The 22,410-nt window shown below is 42.8% G+C and overlaps 1 protein-coding gene across 1 annotated transcript in view; it reads left to right on the plus strand.

Annotated features, from left to right (window-relative positions):
* Nucleotides 1–22,410, plus strand: part of IQGAP1 (IQ motif containing GTPase activating protein 1) — a 101,121-nt gene that overhangs the window by 55,597 nt on the left and 23,114 nt on the right. Inside the window, exons 15-24 of the mRNA XM_023254889.2 lie at nucleotides 701–864; nucleotides 12,645–12,735; nucleotides 12,934–13,101; nucleotides 13,822–13,964; nucleotides 18,659–18,829; nucleotides 19,511–19,594; nucleotides 19,688–19,759; nucleotides 19,854–19,923; nucleotides 20,297–20,505; nucleotides 22,097–22,252. Of these exons, the coding sequence (XP_023110657.1) occupies nucleotides 701–864; nucleotides 12,645–12,735; nucleotides 12,934–13,101; nucleotides 13,822–13,964; nucleotides 18,659–18,829; nucleotides 19,511–19,594; nucleotides 19,688–19,759; nucleotides 19,854–19,923; nucleotides 20,297–20,505; nucleotides 22,097–22,252 (1,328 nt within the window). The remainder of the gene's footprint in view (nucleotides 1–700; nucleotides 865–12,644; nucleotides 12,736–12,933; nucleotides 13,102–13,821; nucleotides 13,965–18,658; nucleotides 18,830–19,510; nucleotides 19,595–19,687; nucleotides 19,760–19,853; nucleotides 19,924–20,296; nucleotides 20,506–22,096; nucleotides 22,253–22,410) is intronic.

A 22,410-nucleotide genomic window follows, 5' to 3' on the forward strand; every position in this document is an offset into this window, starting at 1 on the left:
CCGGCAAGAATAACACAGATAATCCTACCATTTAGGAAATTCCAAGGGGTTCAGAGGCTTCATCTCAGAAACTCGGGTCAAAGGTCAGCCAAATTTTTCTTCTACCACCGAGCCTTTACAGAAGTAGTGCAGCTGCCTGAGATACCTAAGGAGTGAATGTTTTTAGTTTTAATTCGTTCAGTTTGTATTTCCTGTAAGAAAAATGCCGTTGGTTAGTGAGAAGAGCCTTGCCTTGGGATGGGGAGCCCTCGGGTTGGATCTGCCATCAGCCACCTGTTTGCGGTGTGATCTTGAAGAAGAAATCTCTAAGCCTAGTCTTTTCTTACATAAAGATGTTGATCAGGTGACTTTTTAGGATTCTTTGAACTCTGACGTGCTGTGAATCAAAAATGGTTTTGATTACACATTGCAAAGTACTTGAAAGCTAGATTATTAAAGCCAGTTTCATGAAAATTCTCTCAACTTTTCAGGTAGAGCAATTAAAAATAAAACAGAAAGACTTGAGGTTTCAGTGGCAATATGGATACCAGGGAGTTTACTTTAAATGAAACAAATACTAAAAAAAAATTAAATGCTGCTTAATATTATAGGTGTCAAGTTATGATTTGAATCATAATGCTTGGGTGGATTTATGATTACTTAGATTTGTTTAAATAATTTGTTAATTAAAAGAAAATAACCTTTGTCCCTTCATATTTAGGGATTTTAGCCATTGGTTTAATTAACGAAGCCCTGGATGAAGGTGATGCCCAAAAGACTCTGCAGGCCCTGCAGATTCCTGCCGCTAAACTTGAGGGGGTTCTCGCAGAAGTGGCCCAGCATTACCAAGACACGCTGATCAGAGCAAAGAGAGAGAAGGCCCAGGTGAGTGGCACTGAAATTGTTCTTTTCCCTTCAGAGCACTTCATCCCTCATCCCTTCAGAGACAGAGGAAATGTCTCCCTTCATTTCCTCGATGACTGTTTTCTGGCACCTTTGCACTCAGAGCACTGGAGGGACACGAGACGTGACAGTGCATATTTGGGTGTTTTTGTGGTTCTCTGTTGTTGTAGACACATCTCTTGTGTCTCTTTAAGTAAATTCTGTGTTGAAACATAATGCCAAAATTGTGTAAGTTACGTAAGTTGCGTTAGTACATATGAGAATTAAAAGTGCCATAAATTTTCAAGAGCATACCTGTGTAATTGGTACTCAGATTATGAAAAGCTTAACGGAACTGTCCACCCCATCCTTTTCTGTCCTTGTCCACCCCCCACCCACCCACCTGCTGGTAACCACTATCTTGATTTTTAATGCCACGGTTGATTTTTGCCTGTATTTGAATTGTATTTGAACTGCCTGTAAGTAGCATTTTATTCTCTCTTGTATCTGGTTTCTTTTGCCCAACATAATGTTAGTGAAATTCATCTGTGTAGCTGCAAGACGTATGAGTTTGCTCATTCTCATTGTTGTGTGCTATTCCATCACGGGGTTATATATTCATCGTTGGTAAATTTGGGGTTGTTTCCCATTCTTTGGCCATTGCAAATCGTGCTTCTATGAATATTTTAGTACATGTCTCTTGGTAAATATATGTATCATTTCTATTAATTAGGTGTACATTTAGAAGTAGAATGGATGGGTCATAGGGAATACACATAAGCTTTAGTAGATAAATGCCATGTTTTTTATAATGGCTTTACTGAGATGTAACTCTCATACCATAGATCTCACCATTTCAAAGCGTACAATTCAGCGGTTTTTATTCTGTTCACAGAGTTGTGCGACCCTCTCCTCAATCAATTTTAGAAGATTTTTGTCACCCCAGAGAGAAACCTGGCACTCATTAGTCACTTCTCATTTTCCCTTAGTCTCTCCAGCTCGAGGCAACCAGCAGTCTGCTTCTGTTGGTGGATTTGCCTCTTCTGGTCATTTCGTCTACATGGACTCATACAATATGTGGTCCTTTGTGATTGGCTTCTTTCATTTAGCTTGGTTTATCCAAGTTGTAGCATGTGTTGGGTGTACATCATTTCTTTTTACTGTCAAATTATGTTCTACTGTATGGCTGTACCACATTTTACTTATCCATTCATGAGCTGATGGACACATAGATTGTTTCTACTTTATGGCTGTTAGGAGTAATACTGCTATGAACATAAAAGTTTTTGTGGGTGATTATAACACACCTTTTAAAAAGTTTGTCTTACCTCTCAGCTAGGTTGTTGACGGAAATGGACAAGATTTGTACCTCTTTTTATCATGTTGCTGAGTAGGAAGTTTCTTTGTATATAGTAGGCCCTCAGATGTTAGTTGCATGATTAAGACATAATTACTTCTGTTTTTCTAATTGTGATGGATCTCCTTTTAGGTTCTTCCTAAGTAATAACAGTTACATAGGGGGGACCACACCTCTCTTTTCTGACTGAGAGGATCCCTACAGTGAGGTCTGGTAGCAAGCAGAAGAACTAAAAGAAAAATCTTTTTTTTTTTTTTTAATTTTATTTTTAAGTAATCTCTACACCTAATGGGTGTCTCGAACTCACAACCCTGAGATCAAGGGTCTCTCTACTGACAGGGTCAGCCAGGCACCGCCCCCCCCACCCCAAAAGAAATTTTTAATTTAGGGGGTCATATTCTTTCTGGGAAACCAAAGGTGGAAAAACAGACCAGAACTTTTGTGTTATTGAAGCTTTTGTATGCTCCCGCTGATGCAGGCTCTGTAAGCGTGGGCTGGGATGAGGGGTCGTGGCTAACACTGTAATGTTGATTGGCCCCCTTTGATTGCATTGTCAGGAGAGTAGTTGGCATTACCGTGTCCTAATCATATAAATACAGCAAGTACCAGATTTCACTTAAGAGGCACATCATGGTGCAGAATGTCAGTGATCTGAAACACAAGTCCTATTTTGTAGTCAGGAAACTGAGAAAAAGGGATTGGATCTAATGTGATAATTACTTGGGTGAGAACCGGTTGTAAATGGCGTTCTCTGTCTTTGATATTAATTTTGGACCATTTGGACCAGAGCTTCCCAAACTTGGCAGATTGTGAAAACACTTGAAGAGTCATTTTATTTTATTTAAAAAAAAATTTTTTTAATGTTTATTTGTGTGAGAGAGAGGGAGACACAGAATCCGAAGCAGGCTCCAGGCTCTGAGCTGTCAGCACAGAGCCTGACACGAATGAAGCATGAAATCATGACCTGAGCCAAAGTCGGATGCTTAACCGACTGAGCCACCCAGGTGCCCTGAAAAGTCATTTTAAAAATACAGATTCCTAAGCTCTAACTCTATTCCTGATTCAGAATATCTAACCCGGGGCCTGGCTGCCCTGATTTTGTGAGGGCCAGTGGTGGTGGCGTTTGTTTTTGCTACCATATAAGTCCAGAAGGAATCTTAGATCTGACTGACAGAGGAGTGGGCTTTGAGAGAATGAGCTAGGTCTGGTTCCCTAAAAAAGGAAACCTCTAAAAAAGGAAAGTCACTGGAGCACCCAACTTGTACCTGCTCTCACATGCTGTGAGCCTGACTGCTCCTTTTGTTTGGGTCGTGGGAGTTAAAGTTTTAGAGGATGTGACTAGAGTTTGAAGCATTTCCTTTTGCAGGGGAGTAACTTTCAGGATCCATCAAAAGGGGAGGAAGGGGGGCAGAGTTAGGGGAAAATTTGCTTGATAGTGCCAGGCCCAGCTGTGTAGACAAGTATTTGGTGGAATTGGCTTTTTTTAGGCCTCAGCTTAGCAGTTCCTCTGAGCCATTTTTGGGAGTGGTTTTAAAAATAATCATCTGGGTTCTAAAATTAGCGAACAAAAATCTTAATTTAAATTTGGTCTGTAGTTTTCTTGTGATATCTTTGTGTCTGGTTTTGGTATCAGGGTAATACCGGCCTCAAAGAATGAACTGGGAAGTATAACTTCCTCTTCTAGGTTTTAGAAGAGTTTCTAAAGGACTGCTGTGATTGTTCTTTAAACGTTTGGTAGAATTCACCAGCGAAGCCATATGGCCGTATGTTTTTGTTTGTTTGTTTTTGTAGAATGTGTTTCCACGTCTGTGTTTGTTATAGGCCTATTCGGATTTTTTTTCCAGTATTCTTTATTCCTCCTTCCCTTTCTTGTTGCCCTCTGGGAATTCTGTTTTGCATATATTGATATTATTAATGGTGTCCACAGGTTTCTGAGGCTTGATTCATTTTTTCTCATTCTTTTTTCATAACTGTTCCTTAGACTGGATATTGTTCCTCAGACTGTAAATTTAAATTGACCTATCTTCGGGCGCCTGGGTGGATGCCCAAATGGTTAAGCATTTGACTCTCGGTTTTAGCTCACATCATGATTTCATGGTTCGTGGGTTTGAACCCTGAGCTGGGCTCTGTGTTGACAGCGCAGAGCCTGCTGGGGGTTCTCTCTCTCTCCTCTTCTCTCTCTCTCTCTCTCTCTCTCTCTCTCAAAATAAGTAAAATAAATAAACTTTAAAATAAATACACAAACAGACCTGTCATCTTCAAGTTCGCTGATTCTTTCTTTTGCGTGATCAAATCTGCTGAGTCCCTCCAGTAAATTTTTCATCTCAGTTATGGTACTTTTCAACTTCAGAATTTCATTTTTAAAAAAATAATTTGTTTCTTTATTGCTATTCTCTGGTAAGATACTGTTCTTATACTTTAAGTTCTTTAGACATGGTTTCCTTTAATTCTTTGAACATATTTAAAATAGATAATTTAAGTCGGTTTCCTTTTTTCCCGTTTGAACCATGCTTTCCTGTTTCTTTCTTCTTTTCACTTTGGTAGTTTCATAGAATTTTCTTTTTTTCTTGTTATTCCCTTTTTAAGTTTAATTCCAGTATAATTACATTGTATTATATTATATTATATTATATTATATTATATTATATTATATTATATTATATCATATTAGTTTCAGGTATATGATACAATGATTCAACAGTTCTGTACATTACTCAGTGCTCATCATGGTAAGTGTACTCTTTAATCCCCATCATCTATTTCACCCATACCCTCCACCCATCTCCCCTCTGGTAACCATCTGGTGTAGTTAAGAGTCTTTTTTTCTTTTTATTCATTTGTTTTGTTTCTTAAATTCCACATATGAGTGAAATCATATGGTATTTGTCTTTCTCTGAGTGACTTCACTTAGCATAATACTCTTTAGCTCTATCAATGTCATTGCATACGGCAAGATTTCTTTTTTTTTTAAATTTTTTTAATCTTTATTTATTTTTGAGAGAAAGAGAGTAAGAGAACAAGCAGGGAAGCAACAGAGAGAGAAGGAGACACAGGATCCGAAGCAGGCTCCAGACTCTAAGCTATTAGTACAGAGCCTGATGCGGGGCTCGAACTCATGATCTGCAAGTTCATGATCTGAGCCAAAGTCGGATGTGCAACCAATTGAGCCACCCAGGTGCCCCAGTTTCATTCTTTTGTGTGTGTGTGTGTGTGATTTTTTAAATTTATTTTTGAGACAGAGCATGAGCAGGGGAGGGGCAGAGAGGGAGGGAGACACAGAATCTGAAGCAGGCTTCAGGCTCTGAGCTGTCAGCACAGAGCCTGACACGGGGCTGAACTCACAGACTGTGCGATCATGACCTGAGCCAAAGTCAGACGCTTAACTGACTGAGCCGCCCAGGCACCGCCCCCCTCCCCCCCCACTGATTTCATTCTTTTTTATAGCTGAGTAGTATTCCATTGTATGAGAATACCACATCTTCTGTATCCATTCATCTATTATTGATGGGCAGTTAGGCTGCTTCCATTATTTGGCTATTGTAAATAATGCTGCTAGAAACATAAGGGTGCATATGTCTTTTCAAATTAGTGTTTTTTGTATTCTTTGGATAAATACCCAGTAGTTGGAATTATTGGATCATATGGTAGTTGTATTTTTAATTTTTTTTCAAGCAAAACATCTCACATCTTTATTACTGAACCAACCTACTGGTGCAGAAGCAAAGTAACAGAAGAATCATTTCCTGGATAAAACATGTCTATTGTTCAGGTAGTAATGATGCTTATAGAGTGACAGGATATGAGCAGCATAAATATGTATGCCATCTCATGTGGAATTCCTTACAGACCCAGCTTGGTTCTTCTCCAGTGCCTCCTCTTGGAGTTGTACCTGATTTTATTACCAGTTTTCATCCATCCTGGAAAATGGGGAATGGAACGATTCTGCATTTGTCTCTTGGCCAGGAATTGCTTTATCCTGAGAGTCTTTGAGAAGACATGGTGAGGAACTGTCAACTGCACATACCATGATGGTGGAGAAAAGGAGAGAGCTATTTTTAATTTTTGAGGAACCCCCATACTCTTTTCCACGGTGACTGTATCAGTGTGCACTCCCACCAACAGTGCACAAGGGTTCCTTTTTTTTCCATATCCTTGCCAACACTTGTTTCTTGTGCTTTTGATTTTAACCATTCTGACAGGTGTGAGGTGATATCTTATTTTGGTTTTGATTTGCATTTCCCTGATGATTAGTGATACTGAACATTTTTTCATGTGTCGGCCATCTGTATGTCTTTGGGGAAATGTGTCTTCCTGTCTTCTGCCCATTTTTAATTGGATTGTTTTTTGGGTGTTGAGTTGTATAAGTTGTTTACATATTTTGGATACTAATCCTTCATCAGATATGTCATTTGCAAATATCTTCTTCCATTCAGTAGGTTGTCTTTTAGTTTTGTTGATCATTTCCTCTGCTGTGCATAAGCTTTTTATTTTGATGTAGTCCCTTGCCTGTTGTTTCCCTTGCCTCAGGAGCCATATCTAGAAAAATGTTGGCTGTGGCCAGCCCCTATCAGAGAAATTACTGCCTGGGCTCTCTTACAGGATTTTTGTGGTTTCAGGTCTCACATTTAGGTTCTTAATCCATTTTGAGTTTACTTTTGTGGATGGTGTAAGAAAGTGGTCCAGTTTCGTTCTTTTGCATGTAGTTGTCCAGTTTTCCCATCAGCATTTGTTGAAGAGACTTTTTCCCATTGCATATTCTTGCCTCCTTTATTGAAGATTATTGACCGTGTAATCGTGGGTTTATTCCTGGACTGTCTATTCTGCTCCATCGATCCATGTGTCTTTTTTTGTGCTAGTACCATACAGTTTTGATTGCAACAGCTTTGTAGTATAACTTGAAATCCTGGGTTTGTGATACCTCCAGTTTTGTTTTTCTTTTTTAAGATTGCTTTGGGTATTCAGCATCTTTTATGGTTCCATACAAATTTTAGGATTATATTAGTTCTGTGAAAAACGTTGTTGGTATTTTGATGAGGATTGCGTTAAATCTGTAGGTTGCTTTGGGTAGTATGGACATTTTGACAATATTAATTCTTCCAATCCATGAGCATGGAATGTCTTTCCATTTGTGTCATCTTCAATTTCTTTCATCGGTAGTTTTTGAGTTTTCAGAGTTCAGGTCTTTTATCTCTTTGGTTAAGTTTATTCCCAGGTATTTTATTATTTTTGGTGCAATTGTAAATGGGATTGTTTCCTTAATCTCTCTTTCTGCTACCTCATTATTAGTGTATAGAAACGCAATGGATTTCTCTATGTTGATCTTGTATCCTGTGATGTTACTGAATTCATTTATCAGTTCCAGCAGTGTTTTGGTGGAGACTTCAGGGTTTTCAATATATGATACCATGTCATCTGCAAATAGTGAAAGTTTTACTTTTTCCATATCAATTTGGATGCCTTTTATTTCTTTTTCTTTCTCATTGCTGTGGTTAGGACTTCAGTACTATGTTGAAAAAAAGTGGTGAGAGTGGGCATCCTTGTCTTGTTCCTGACCTTAGGGGGAAAGCTCTCAGTTTTTCACCATTGAGGATGATGTTAGCTGTGAGTTCTTCATATATGGCCTTTATTATGTTGACACATGTTCCCTCTAAACTTACTTTTTTTTTTTTTAACAGTATGTATTTTTAAGTTTTTATTTATTTTTGAAAGAGAGAGAGAATGAATGGGGAAGGGGTAGAGAGAGAGGAGGACAGAGGATCTGAAGCGGGCTCTGCTCTGAGCCCGATATGGTGCTCGAACTCCTAAACCATGAGGTCATAAACTGAACCACAGTCAGATCCTTAACCAACTGAGCCACCCAGGCACCCCCCTCTCAACCTACTTTGTTGAGGATTTTTATCATGAATGGATGTTGTACTTTGTCAAATCTTGCTTTCTTGTTTCTTTGCATGTCTTGTAATTTTTTTGTTGAAAACTGGACATATTATAATGGGGCAACTCTGGAAATCAGAGTCTATCCCTTCCTCAAGGTTTATTGTTGTCTTTTGTTAATGTTGTCTGTTTAGTGACTTTCAATCCTGTTGCGTCATATGTGGCCACTGAAGTCTCTGCTTAATTAGCTGGAAGTCATCTAATGGTTAGGCAGATTATTTTTTTTTTTAAGTTTATTTATTTTGAGAGAGAGAGAGGGACAGAGAGTGAGGGACAGAGAGAATCCCAAGCAAGCTCCACACTGTCACCACAGAGCCTTATGTGGGGCTCAAACTCACAAACTGTGAGATCATGACCTGAGCCAAAATCAAGAGTCAGACGCTCAACTGACTAAGCCACCCAGGGGCCCATAGGCAGAGTATTTTTAAATGCCTAGAACCAATAAAGCTCCCAGCTTTTGCTGAGGGCCAGTGTGCATGTTGGGGTGCATCTTCAACACTCAGCCAGGTACTTTGCAATTCTGTCTTACCCTTCACTTCATGCTTGCCCAAAACTTCAAGGTTGGCCAGAGGTGAGCCCTTACAGCCTTATCGGATCTTTTCTGAGCATGTGCACAACTCACAGATGTGTTATGGCCTTCTGGATTCCCATCTCAGGAGTATGTCAGAGGCTTCCAAAGCTCTCTGTGGACATCTCGTTCTCAAATTTTCCTTTTTAAGCTTTTTGGTTAGCTTACTGTTTGCCTTAATTTTTATCCACTGCTCTAGACATTTGTGATGTTAAACAAGTGCCTCTTACTGTTTTTGATAAATGCCCCTGGAGAAAAGGCTGTTTGCACAGGGCATGCTCTAAGTTCAGATGAAGACAGCCTTGCTTGGTCTTCTAGGGATCTACCTACCAGGTCAGCTAGTGACAGTTCTCTGGGAATAGAAGGGGCTCTGAGGGAGGTGTGTGTGTGTGTGTGGTGGGGGGAGACAGATGGAAATGGGGCCATTTGAAATGCCACAAAGCTCACAGTTGTTAATGAAATTTAGCGGTTATTCTTGAATAAACTGATTACTGCAAGCATTTGGTCAATTTACGTAGTTTTGAAAAAGTTGCCTCTGATGATTTTTGCCAGTGTTTTTGTTGCTTTTATGGAGGAGAGGATTTTCAGAAGTCCTTACTGTACTATTTTCACTGATGGTCACTTCTCTCTCCATTTAAATTTAGTGTTTTTGGAATACTTGTTAAAGTAGATTCCTAGTCATTGGGTAGTAATATCTGCATGCTAAGACATGGACATCAGGGAGTCTCCAGGGCTCCTTTTATAATTACAGGTGTGAATGACTTGTAACTCTCTGTTCTGCTCCCCCCGCTACGGTGTGTGTACATACATACGTGCACGTGGCTAAAAATCAGCTGGTGTGCACCAGCGCGACTGTACCAGTTGTTGGAATATTGAGATACTTTTGTTTGGTCCGCTGCTGCCGCCCTGACAATGTGTGCCACCCCCGGTTCTTGCTTTTTCCCTGGACTTTGGCTGTGCAGCAACTAAAGGATCAATACCCAGTCCAGCGGGCCATAGGACTGCTCTTCGGATTGTTGAGTGCTTGTGTTGCGTTGTTGATGCGTGTGTTGTATAGATGCATGTATGTGTGTGTTGATGTGTGTATATATATGTATGGCGTAGTTTGTGTGTGTGTGTGTGTGTGTGTGTGTGTGTATGTGGCATGGTTTGCATGTATGATGATAAGTAATATCTCAATGTTATTTAATATTAAATTAATATTCGTTAATAATTTAATAATATTTTATTTGTCGTCACACATGCAAATCATGCCCCATGTAACAGGAGAGACTTAAGGGGTAAGAAGTGCCCTATGGAGGTGTGTGAGTTTGTGCTGTGCACACACACACAGAATGGCCACTCTTTGCCCCTTCTCCCTTTCCTTTCCCCATATTTACCTACAATCATTGCCCACTCTTTTTGGTTCTTATTTCTGGTTTCTCCCTCTTTACCTCTTCTGAATGCAGCCAGTGTGCAAGTGTCAGCCTTGTTAAGGGGCAGAATTTCAGTATATTTTATGTAGCATTTTCACATTAAGTCTTTTATCTCGGTATTCTCCACGGTATCTAGCCTAGAGTTTTAACTCTCTGCTCAATGATTTGTGTTAATCTTGGATGGTCTCTTTAGAGTGTGTGGGGGCATCTGGGTTTTTTGTCATCTTATTTGATGTGATTGGAGCTGAGAGAACCTGTCCTTTCCTTACACTGGGATGAGGTGGTGTGTGTCCCTTTCCTCCTTCAGTCTGGTGACGGCCATTCCTACACCATCTTTCCCTGCCACACCCGACACACCCATCTGTTCCCTGCTCTTGCTTCCGCTTCTCTCGCCCACCCGCCCCCTTCTTAGGGGAGCGTGCATGTGTTTGTTTTTATTGTTTTGCCTTAGTCTGCCTGGGGCAGAGAAGGCACAACTCGGAATGGTCAGAATTCTTGGTAAGCCGGGCCTTTCTCTGAATGCAGGGAACATTGTGCCAAACCTCCCAGCTCTGTGTACAGTAGATTTCTGCTCAGGGGTATCTGATGTGCGATTAACCTAAAAGTGAACCAAAAAGGGCCTGGTTCTGTGGGAATACTTTTGTTTTTATGTGCGACGACTGACTTTCAGGCTACCTCTTCTGGAGATTACGCCTCCGGCCCTCTAGTGTGTGATTTCTCAGTTTACGTTGTCACAGACCTGGAGCTGACTCACCATATTGTCTCCCGTTGAAACTATTGCTTAGCATTTCCAGTATTTATTGATATGATTTTAGGGGGATCGTGTGCGGCCGTTTCGTTTTCAGTACCAGAAAGTGACTAGTGGTAGGAACGTACTAACTTCTGAAGCTCTTAGGTGATATGTTCATGCATTCTGTTTGTCCGTGGACTCATTTCCTTTCCCCAGTGTCAGTTTCTTAAAATTGGGACCGCGCCTCTTAAGATTCTAAGCCCAGCCTTTACCTTAATTTGCTTAAATGACCTTTCTTCCTAAAACTCTGCATTTGAAAGGAATACATCACAGCTTTCAACGTCCCATGGCTTCCTTTGGCTTTCTCCTGTCACCAAGGTGCTTTGGCCACTGCCTCCGCTCTGCTGATTGAAACATTGTGTCTCTCTCCACAATAATGTGGGAGGAAAGGGAAGCTTCCTCTGAGGTTTTGCTAGACTGTTGGGCCTCCTGAGGACACTGAAAAGGTCTGCTTTGCCCTGCTTCATCTGGCAGCGTAATTGTAGTTCCTGCTCCCAGTTGTCTCATTGGTGCCTTGGCAGGTTATGTTTACACCAAGCACTTAGAATGGAGTTTTGATCTGCTATTTACCCCAAATGCTGTTAGCTCAAGCCTGAGAAACAGTTAATTTTATTGGATCTGCCAGGATCACCTCAAACATGATTCTCGCAGCCTGGCCACTTCAAAACCTGAAGTGTCTTGCCTTTTCTGGAGAAGACTGCTGTATTAATCTTCAGTATTGGTGCTTTCTATTAAGACTTTTGGAGACATTAACAAACAGAGGATCCTCACTGTTGGGAGACGGTTGAAACTTCTGCAACCTCAGTATGACCACTGAAATCTAAGTTGGTATCAGAGGTTTCCAGTTCTGACTCTGACACTGACACAGGTGGATATGGTAGAATCTGTCCCCTCACAGCAGTGAGTACCTGGGGCTAATCCCTAGTGACTTGCCCAAGTCACAGAGTGTTAGCCAGATTCTTGGAAATTAGAAGATACTGGAGGACATTTCTGCCAACCCCAGGCTGTTTGACATGTCTTTCAGCGCAAACGATTGCCAATAAGCTACTTAAAAAAAATGTCTAAGACTTACTTAGAAAGAGGGAAGCAAGCCACCGGTTTTATTTCCTGTCAATCCCCAGTATTCAACCTGGACTGCACTGTGGACCAGTGAGACTTTTGTTGGCCATGCTGAGCAAACTAATCACTGTTTATTATGTTTCTGTGTGGAAATGTGTTTTTAAGTTTCCAACAACTGATGTAACGTTCAAGGTTTAGAATATAAGCTGGGGATAAGTTTAGATTGCCTGTAATGACTCCTGGCTTTACCTGTGGTGAAGTCTGGCAATCTTAAAAACAGCAGTCATAGAGAATATTAACTTCCTTTCAATATTGATGTCAAAGGGGCCTTCTAAAAAAGTACCACATGTTCCTATTCGTGCCGTGGCCCTCGTCGCACTAACGAAGTCCCAGGTCCCTTCCCAGTTTGGTCCTCTGCTGCTCCTAGCTGCTCGTGACTTCCTGAGCCCCTTGCATCCATGTTCATGTAATCCGTCCCCTGCATCTGAGGCATGTCTCATAAGCTTTGACCAGGTTTCGACGCCCAGCCTCTTCCAGTTGGCCCTTCGATGTGTCTTGTATGTTTGGAACTTTTTCTGCCTCTAATTGAGTCTCAGAAGTCCTCTTGATCTCTTGTACCCTAATGTCATGACTCTGATATTGTTTTGCTTTAATGGTGTGTAGGAAACCCAGGATGAGTCAGCGGTGTTATGGTTGGATGAGATTCAAGGTGGAATCTGGCAGTCCAACAAAGACACCCAGGAAGCACAGAGGTGTACGTATGGGTGTTTTATTTCTGTTTCTGTGGCGGCGGGGGGGGGGGGGGGGAGGTGTGGTGGTGCGGTGTCCCCTATCCCAGTCTTCCAGCTTGATAGAGAGCCGGAGCGGGGCAGGGGACAGTCTGCCATGGTGACGTAGTGTGCGCATGTAGACACTTCTGAACTATTCTTGTGACCCTTGTCTTCTGGGATAGTTGCCCTCGGAATCTATGCCATCAATGAGGCGGTGGACAGTGGTGATGTTGGCAAAACACTGAGCGCCCTTCGTTCCCCTGATGTCGGCTTGTATGGAGTCATCCCTGAGTGTGGTGACACTTACCAGAGTGACCTTGCTGAGGCCAAGAAGAAAAAACTGGCAGCAGGTGAGTTACTGGGAAAGAAATCTGTGCCCTGAAAGGAAGAGCTCGAATCTCTGGGGGCAACTGTAGGGAAAGGTGTCTTAGTCCAGAAGCTTGGAAGGTAGGCTTGTTTTAAAGTCCCTGAGGAGGTAATGTCTCTATTTAAAAAACAAAAAAACACCCCCTCCCCTGCAAAGGCAGCTGTGTTAAAAAGGTCAGTTTCTGAAAAGGCAAGCAAGAAGGATCAAAATAGTTGACTAGTTGTCTTTCATAGGGTGTCATTAGTTCTGATTACCTAATCCAGTAGATGCTTGTTAAAAGTAGTTAATCTTCAGAAGGAGGGGGAATAAAGGTAAGATTTTTCATCCCATTGCATGGCCTTTTTTTTTTTTTAATTAACTGGAGAGGCTGAATGGTTGCAAATCTTTTTATCAGATTAGTTTTCTGATGTGCCAAGTTCTTACATGCAGGCTTTAGAAGGAATAAAGTTAGTCAAGGTTAGTTCCACAATTGGACTTCATATTTTCTTTTTATGACGTTGAAATGAGTGAGCTGAGACATTACAAAGCCATCATTTTGAAGGGACTCAGGATGCCCCTTTACTCTTAGAGATATAAGAAACAGGGTTTTGGAATGGTTCTATTTAGACTGTTAATGCAGCCAGAATAACCCTGCTGTTTTAGACATAGGAGTGTGGGAAGTGTGGCTCTGGGTTTCTTTTATCTTTCCTTTACTTTCTGTCAGGAGATAACAACAGCAAATGGGTGAAGCATTGGGTGAAGGGTGGATACTATTACTACCACAACCTGGAGACCCAGGAAGGAGGATGGGAGGAACCCCCAGACTTCGTGCAGAACTCAATGCAGCTTTCTCGGGAGGAGATCCAGGTAGGTCACATTTCTTCCCAAGAGAAGAAGCTGAGAGAATGTGTTCTAGAGCGAATATTAGTGAGGAAGATGGGGCCTGTGGTTAGAAGCCCTAGACTGAAATTAAGGCTGTGGAATGAACTATTTGGAGTAGTTTTTTTTTTTTTTTTTTTTTTTTTCTAGTGGTTGGGAATGACTAAAGGCCTAAATTAGTAAGACCTCTGAATTGTAGAATTAAGTCAGATAAATTGTGTGCTCACTAAAGAAAACTTGGATGATCAGGGTAAAAAAAATGAATAGTTGCTCTGACTCCTCATTAAATGCAGTAAATTTTTTTTATTATTAAAAAAATTTTTTTTTAATGTTTGTTTATTTTTGAGAAAGACAGAGCATGAGCAGGAGAGGAGCATAGAGAAAGGGAGATGTGGAATCTGAAGCAGGCTCCAGGCTCTGAGCTGTCAGCACAGAGCCTGATGCAGGATTCGAGCTCAAGAATTGCGAGATCATGACCTGAGCCAAAGTTGGAGGTTTAACCGACTGAGCCATCCAGGCACTCCGTCTACTTCTAGTTTTTAAAGTGAGCCGATGGGGCGCCTGGGTGGCTCAGTCGGTTGAGCGCCTGGCCTTGGCTCGGGTCATGATCTCACGGTTCATGGGTTTGAGCCCCTCATCGGGCAGAGCCTGGAGCCTGCTTTGGGTTCTGTGCCTCCCTCTCTCTCTGCCCCTCCCCTGCTCATGCTCTGTCTCTCTCTCAAAAATAAATAAACATTAAAAATTATTAAAGTGAACCGCTAAGTTTGTGGTGCTAAGTTTGTGGTGCTTGTGTGTAGGAGCCACGTATCTTGTCCTTGGTGAGCTGTTGAGCACTTGTGACATTACTTGGTTCTGAGCTCATGCTCATTAAATTGGAATTGTCTAACGAACATTAGAGAGGACAAGGTATTGAAGGGAGATGTTCTGAGCTCCTGTAGGTCATAGTTAGACATATTTTCCCCCCTCCTTATTTGATAATTTTCTTTTACAGATTTAATTTTTTTTTTTTTTTTAATAATCTGTACCCCCAACATGGGGCTCGAATTCACGATCTCAAAATCAAGAGTCAGACGCTGTACTGACTGAGCCAGCCAGGCGCCCTGATACACTTATTAACAGGCACAAAGATTCCTGGAGAGAGAGGATGGTAAAGGCCATCTGTTTCTGTTGGGCAGTATTTCCCAGGTCCTGTGTAGAATAACTAGTATATCTACATGTGTAAAAAGCGAAATGGTCCTGTTATTCAGAACGCCTGTCAGAAGGATGAGTTTCTGTCTTGTGTTTGAAGTTCTCCTCTTACCTCCCTGATGTTTGACCTTTTCTGTTAATGATTTCACCGTGATGGAATGTAATGAAATCCCTTGAACTCTGTGTCAAGTGGGATATAAAGTTGTATCAGAGACTGTCCCTTCCTGATGTTCCCAGTGTGTGCACGCAGCTGGGAACTGAGTACTGACTACAGGGGGAGGCAGACAGACGCGGATGCTCTAAAAACAGTAACATAGAGGCTGCGTAAAGAAGCAGTTAATTGTGCTCTGGACAAAGAAGGCACAGATAACATTTCAGCGGGTGCGGAAAAGAGGAAAGGACTGTGTGGGGAAAGGCATCGAGGACCGGAGGAACATGGGCCATTTTACAGGAGGATGAGTGGTCCTCGTCCCGTTAAGCAGCCTGTGGCCAGGGTGGGGGTGCAGGTCAGGTCAAGTTTCAAAGCCCTAACGTGTTGTGTTAAGGAGGCCAGACTGCATCTTAACTTTTTTTGAGTCATGCGCCTTTGATTATTATATATATTGTTATATATATAATCATATTACATATGATTATATTGTATTATCATTAACCTCCACAGAGACACGCCTATGTAGTGTTTTGTAGATGGACCTAACTAGAATTTTAAACCAGGAGGGATGTTGCTTCACTTTAGTGCATGACCTAGCCTCCCTAAAAACCCAAAAACATAGTGACCATCCAATTGGATTCTCGCGCTCTCCATTTCCTGCACTTTCAGCGAATCTGGTTTCTTTTCCAAAGCTTATTGTTCATCCTGTCCCTGATTTCATTCTCCCCGCTCCTCACACACCTTGTACTCCTTCTCCTCTCTCAGTTCTGATTATTCTGACATGTAACCTGGATCTGTGCTTCTCTGAATTCAGTGTGTGTGAGTGAGAGAGGGAGAGACGGGCGGGAATTCCCCAGGGATCTTGGGTAAAGTGGAGACCGATTCTGTGGGTGTGAGATGGGGCCTGAGAATCTGCATTTATGACCAGCTCCCAGTGATGCTGGTGCCTTTGGTCTAGGGGTATGCTCCTAAGTAGGAGCCCGCATACAGAATCGTGGCGTTTTCACTGTAAAACAAAACAAAACCACGGTATTTTTAAAGCCTATGGAATATTCCTGATTTGGCCTTGCCTGTAAATTTTTCATGTTTCTTCTTGCTGAATGCCTTCCGACTGAAGGTCATTCTGCCTCTCGCTAATTCATTCTCCATTACCATTCACTTCTTTGCTCACAGCAATACGGCTTCCTGTCCAGCTTTTACTTCAGTAAAAGCTTTAGAGCATATCGATAACCTTTTCGTTGCCGAGTTCAGTTAGGAGCTGTCCTCGTATTTGACCTCTTACTCCGTTCTCTTCCTTGAACTCACAACCCCCTGGGCTTCTTCACTATGCTTCTGTTCTGCTTCTCCCACTTCTGAGGGCCCGTCTTCATCTCCCTTGCTGCTGCCTTTTCTGTCCCTCCACTTGAATCACATCCGAATTCCACTGGCTTCCTTCTCTTCGTCTGCGTCTTCTTCCTCAATGGCCTCATTCGAGCCCGTGGCTCCAGCTCTCTCCATTGTGCTTGTGAACCCCAGGTCTTGTACTTCCAGACTGCAGTCCTCACCGCCTGCTCTACCTTTCCATTTCCAATCCAGAAGTCCAGCAGACGCCTCTAACATAGTCTCACAGAAAAACAGGCTGAAATGGTAAATAAAGGTATATTTTAGGGGTACCTGGCTGGCTCAGTTGGAAGAGTGTGTGACTCTTGATCTCCGGGTTGTGAGTTTGAGCCCTGCGTTGGGTGTAGAGGTTACTTAAAAATAAAAAAAAAATCTTTAATGTTTATTTTTAAAAATTTTTTAGAGAGAGAAAGAATGAGCAGGGGAGGCACAGAGAAGAGGGGGACAGAGGATCCACAGTGGGCTCTGTGCTGACAGCAGACAGCCTGATGCAGGGCTTGAACTCACGAACCATGAGATCATGACCTGAGCCAAAGTCAGACGCTCAACCGACAGAGCCATTCGGGTGCCCCCAAAATAAAAAATCTTTAAAAAAAAACCAAAAAGTGTTTTTTTTCTCACATAAAATAATTCTGGAGTCAGGTAGTCCAGCAAAGGTGTGGTGACTCCAGCATGCCATCTGTTCCCAGGGTCTGTCTTTCTCTTCTGTCATTCTCAGCACATGGTTTCCACTCTCAAGGACCCTGTCATCTGGAATGATGGCTTGGAGCTCCAGCCGTCCAGTTACCAGTTCAGGCAGGAAGTAGGAAGGGAGAGAGAGCAAAAAAGGCCTGATGCCAGCTCTCTGTCTGTCTGTCTGTCTGTCTCTCTCTTTTTTTTAATGTTTATTTTTGAGAGAGCAAGCAAGCACAAGCAGGGGAGGGGCAGAGAAAGAGGGGAACACAGAATTCGAAGCAGGCTCCAGGCTCTGAGCTGTCAGCACAGAGCCCAACGCGGGGCTCCAACTCACAGACTGCCAGGTCATGACCTGAGCCGAAGTTAGACGCTTAACTGGCTGAGCCATCGAGGTGCCCCTCTCTGTCTCTCTCTTAAGGAACTTTTCCAAAGGTCTTCACAGACTACTGCTAACACCACATGCACTGCCTGCACCCCTAGCTCGTGTAGTCTTTTAGCTGCACATGTTGTTGGCCAGAGAAAACATGCCGAGGCTCTAAGATCAAGGAGAAGGGGAATGTGGATTAGGCAGGTCACCAGGTGTCCTCATCGTTCCTGCTGCTGCTGCCCCCACTCAGAGCCGGGCCACCTCTCACTTGCATCGCAGCAGCAGTGTCCTCAGTCACCCGCTCACGCGGCCCTGCCAGCTCCTCTGATAACAGTGCTGCTTGTCTAAAAATAAGTCTGATGGGGGCACCAGCCTGGCTCAGTCGGAAGAGCACACGGCTTTTTATCTGGGGGTCATGAGTTTGAGCCCCACATTGGGTGTAGAGTTTACTGAAATAAATATTTTTTACAAGTCTGATGGCTTTATTCCTCTTTTGAAAGTTTGCTGGTTCTCTGCTTATGGTCACAGTCCATACACTCCAGGCTACCTTTCTAGACCATTTGCAATCCGGGCATTCCCCTGGTGTCCTTCCTCTGCTGTGGCATTCCAGGGGCCTCTGGGACTTGGTACCCAGCCCTGTGTTAGCACCTGCACTCCGTCCTCTTGTTAGCAAGCACAGTTCCCAGCAGTCAGTGCTCGGTGGGTGAGTGAGTGAAGGAGATCACATAGGAGGAAGCAAGATCATATGTTTGTGACTTTTACTTTTTGGATGGGAGAACAACTCGGCCTTTCGTTCCCACTGCCACTTAAAGATCTAGGACAGACTTAGAAAGCCGTGAGGGTTGGCGTGTATGCTGTGGATGAGAGTTTGTGTCCATTTTCTCCTATGTATGTCTTCCCCTGTGACCAAATGTTTTACAGAGCTCCATCTCTGGGGTGACTGCTGCATACAACCGAGAACAGCTTTGGCTGGCCAACGAAGGCTTGATCACCAAGCTGCAGGCTTGTTGCCGCGGGTACTTGGTTCGACAGGAATTCCGATCCAGGATGAATTTCCTGAAGAAACAAATCCCTGCCATCACCTGCATTCAGGTATCCCAGCGTCTGTTATACAGATGGCAAGTGGGCTTCTAGAGCAGGGGTAATGAGTGGTCAGCTCTTGAGATCGGGTGGGCTTTTTGCCCCCTGACCTCTTCTTGGTCTCTCCCTTTTTTGACAAGTATTTTCTCTTTGTTTTGCTACAGTCAGAACGTTCGGAACTTGCTGGGTGGTTTTAGGGGTGAGCGGTCCAGTCCAAAGGCACCTCATTGTCTTCTAACACTGCTCCTTTGTGTGAGATTTGAGTATTGAGCAAAACAGCTGTGGTATTACTGCAGTGACAGGGCAGCCTGGTGTCCTGGGAAGAATTCGGAATTACGAGTTAAGGCCCCAGCATTTCCGGTAGTGGTGAACCCTGCTGAGTTTATTTCCTTGTCCGTAGATGGGAATACTAAAACTTCTCTTCCTCACCTGATCTGTTGTAAAGAGCCAGTATGGGGACCTGTGGGGGTGCCCTTCAAAGGTGTGAAGTGCTGCACTAACGTTAGGAGCGTGGAAGTTAGCGTGCTGTCCCGGCGGAGGCACGACCCACACCCTCATTCCCCAGCACTGGAGGGCGTGGGCCTTTTTAAAGCTTCATCGTGAATCGCACACGGGTAGTCTATCAAGATGAGATTTTAACATCCTCTGATCCTTGGGAAGTAATATGTCAACTGTAATGTTTGATGGTTTCAGTCGCAGTGGAGGGGATACAAGCAGAAGAAGGCGTACCAAGATCGCTTAGCTTACCTGCGTGCCCACAAAGATGAAGTTGTAAAGGTATGGTAGCCCGACAGGGATTCTCAGTGTGGGGCATGAGTGATATGTGTTGAGAGAAGGACTGTTCTCATTTCCAGGATCTCTTTTCCACAGATTCAGTCCCTGGCAAGGATGCACCAGGCCAGAAAGCGCTATAGAGATCGCCTGCGGTATTTCCAAGACCACGTGAGTACCCTCGGTGTGAGGACCGGTAGAATTAGTTTTGCTGTATTGTTGGTGGACAAGCGAACAAAGGAATTTCTTCTTCTTTGTTCTTTAGATAAATGACATTATCAAAATCCAGGCTTTTATTCGGGCAAACAAAGCTCGTGATGACTACAAGACTCTCAGTGAGTAACTGTGCTCAGCAGACAAGAGTTGAGGCAGTGGTTGAGAGCCATCATCGGGTTCTGGGTATTCTCCGCGGATCTCTTTTCTGGTCTTACAGGCAAGGCTTGGGGGTGGGGTGCTGCTTGTGACGTAAGCCCCTTTGCTAACCCCGTGGCTTGATGTTTTGTTGCTTGCTGTGTCAGCCTCTGTCATGGCGTAGCGGTAGCATGACCAAGAACACTGTGCTTGCTGACTGTCCTTGCACATCTCACAAATAAATAACTTAAGTGTGAATAGAGTTATTTTTTCCAAACAATGCTGACATTTCCTCAAGATTTAGAACTTTTGCTGGTAAATCTATCCCGTGTCTGACACATATTTTCTTTCTGTCAGTCAATGCTGAGGATCCTCCTATGATTGTGGTCCGAAAATTTGTGCACCTGCTTGACCAAAGTGACCAGGATTTCCAGGAGGAGCTCGATCTGATGAAGATGCGAGAAGAGGTCATTACCCTCATTCGTTCTAACCAGCAGCTGGAGAATGACCTCAATCTCATGGATATCAAAATCGGGCTGCTCGTGAAGAATAAAATCACACTGCAGGTAGGCCCAGCGCCATCCATGGCCTTGCCCCCCCTGCCTGCCCCATTCTGACCTGCAGAAGGGTGGGCGCTGGCTTTCCTCTCAGCTAATGCCATACATTCTTTAAAGTTACATGAGAAATGAAATAATTCTTTAGCAGAATTTAAATAGAGAAAAGAAGATAAAAACCATCGCATGATTCCACCACCCAGTAATCATTTTGTATCCTATATTTTCACTTAATATTAGAGCATAAGATGCTTCCCATGTGATAAGTAGTCATAAATAATTTTTTAATGTTTATTTAAAATAATTCTTTTAATGTTTATTTTTGAGGGAGAGAGAGAGAGAGACAGGGAGAGGGAGAGAGTGTGAGTGGGGGAGGGTCAGAGAGCCAGAGACACAGAATCTGAAACAGGCTCCAGGATCTGAGCTGTCAGCACAGAGCCTGACATGGGGCTCGAACTCCAGAACTGTGAGATCATGACCTGAGCCAAAGTTAGACGGTTAACCAACTGAGCCACCTGGGTGCCCTTAAAATGTTTTATTTTTGAGAGTGAGGGAGAGAGCGAGTGAAGGAGTGGCAATGAGTGAGGGGGCAGAGGAGCCAAAGTGGGCTCTGTGCTGACAGCAGCAAGCCCAGTGTGGGGCACAAACTCACAAACTGTGAGATTATGACCTAAGTCAAAGTCAGATGCTCAACTAACTGAGCCACCCAAGCGCCCCATCATAAATATTTTTAATGGCAACAGCTATTTAACATTTAGGTTGTTTTTCTAGTTTGTAGTACAAATAACTTTACAGTTAATGTCTCCGTGAATACGTAGCTTTTATGGTATTTAATGCTTTAAGGTAAATTTCCAGAGGGGTGCCTGGGTGGCTCAGTCGGTTAAGCATCCGACTTCAGCTCAGGTCATGATCTTATGGCTCATGGGTTTGAGTCCCAGGTTGGGCTCTGTGTGACAGCTCAGAGCCTGAAGCCTGCTTTTGATTCTGTCTCCCCTTCTCTCGCTGCCCCCCCACCCTGCCCCAGCTCATGCTCTGTTTCTCTCTCCTTCAAAATTAAAAATAAACATAAAAAAAAAAAAAATTCCCAGATGTTGGGTTTCCTGAGCCAGTGGATATTTTTATGGCTCAGGTTCTTTTCTTTTCTCTTTTCTCTTTTCTTTTCTCTTTTCTTTTCTCTTTTCTTTTCTTTTCTTTTTTCTTTTCTTTTCTTTTCTTTTTTCTTTTCTCTTTTCTCTTCTCTTCTCTTCTCTTCTCTTCTCTTCTCTTCTCTTCTCTTCTCTTCTCTTCTCTTTTCTTTCTCTTTTCTTTCTCTTTTCTTTTCTTTTCTTTAAGATTTTAAGTAATCTCCACACCCAACATGGGGCTTGAACTCACGATCCCAAGAACAAGAGTCACAGGCTCTACTGACTGAGCCTTCCAGGTGCCCCTATGGTGTAGGTTAATAGGGAGGTGGAGGTAGGAGTAGATTGACTGGTGTGATGAAAGCAGGGTACAGTGTCGTGATTCTAAAATAGTTGATGGCATCTGCCAATGCAGCAGACCTTCCTGCAAGTGTTTTGGGGGCTTTAGTTTTTTTGATTTACATGTATGTTTTTGTTTACAGGATGTGGTTTCCCACAGTAAAAAACTTACTAAAAAAAATAAAGAACAGTTATCTGATATGATGATGCTAAATAAGCAGAAAGGAGGTCTCAAGGCTTTGAGCAAGGAGAAGAGAGAGAAACTGGAAGCTTATCAACATCTGTTTTATTTATTACAGGTGAGTGGTTCCTGGAGTTCGTATTGTAGGCTTTGGCTTACTTTCCCACAAGAAAACCTTAGCCATAAATCTCAGAGTATTTCTCATTTCCACTGAGGGATGAGCAAAAGGCTGTCTTCTTTGTTCCTTATGCACACTCTAAACCTTTAAGTTTAAAA

This window comes from Felis catus, chromosome B3 (assembly GCF_018350175.1).
Source record: "Felis catus isolate Fca126 chromosome B3, F.catus_Fca126_mat1.0, whole genome shotgun sequence".
Lineage (NCBI taxonomy): Eukaryota > Metazoa > Chordata > Mammalia > Carnivora > Felidae > Felis > Felis catus.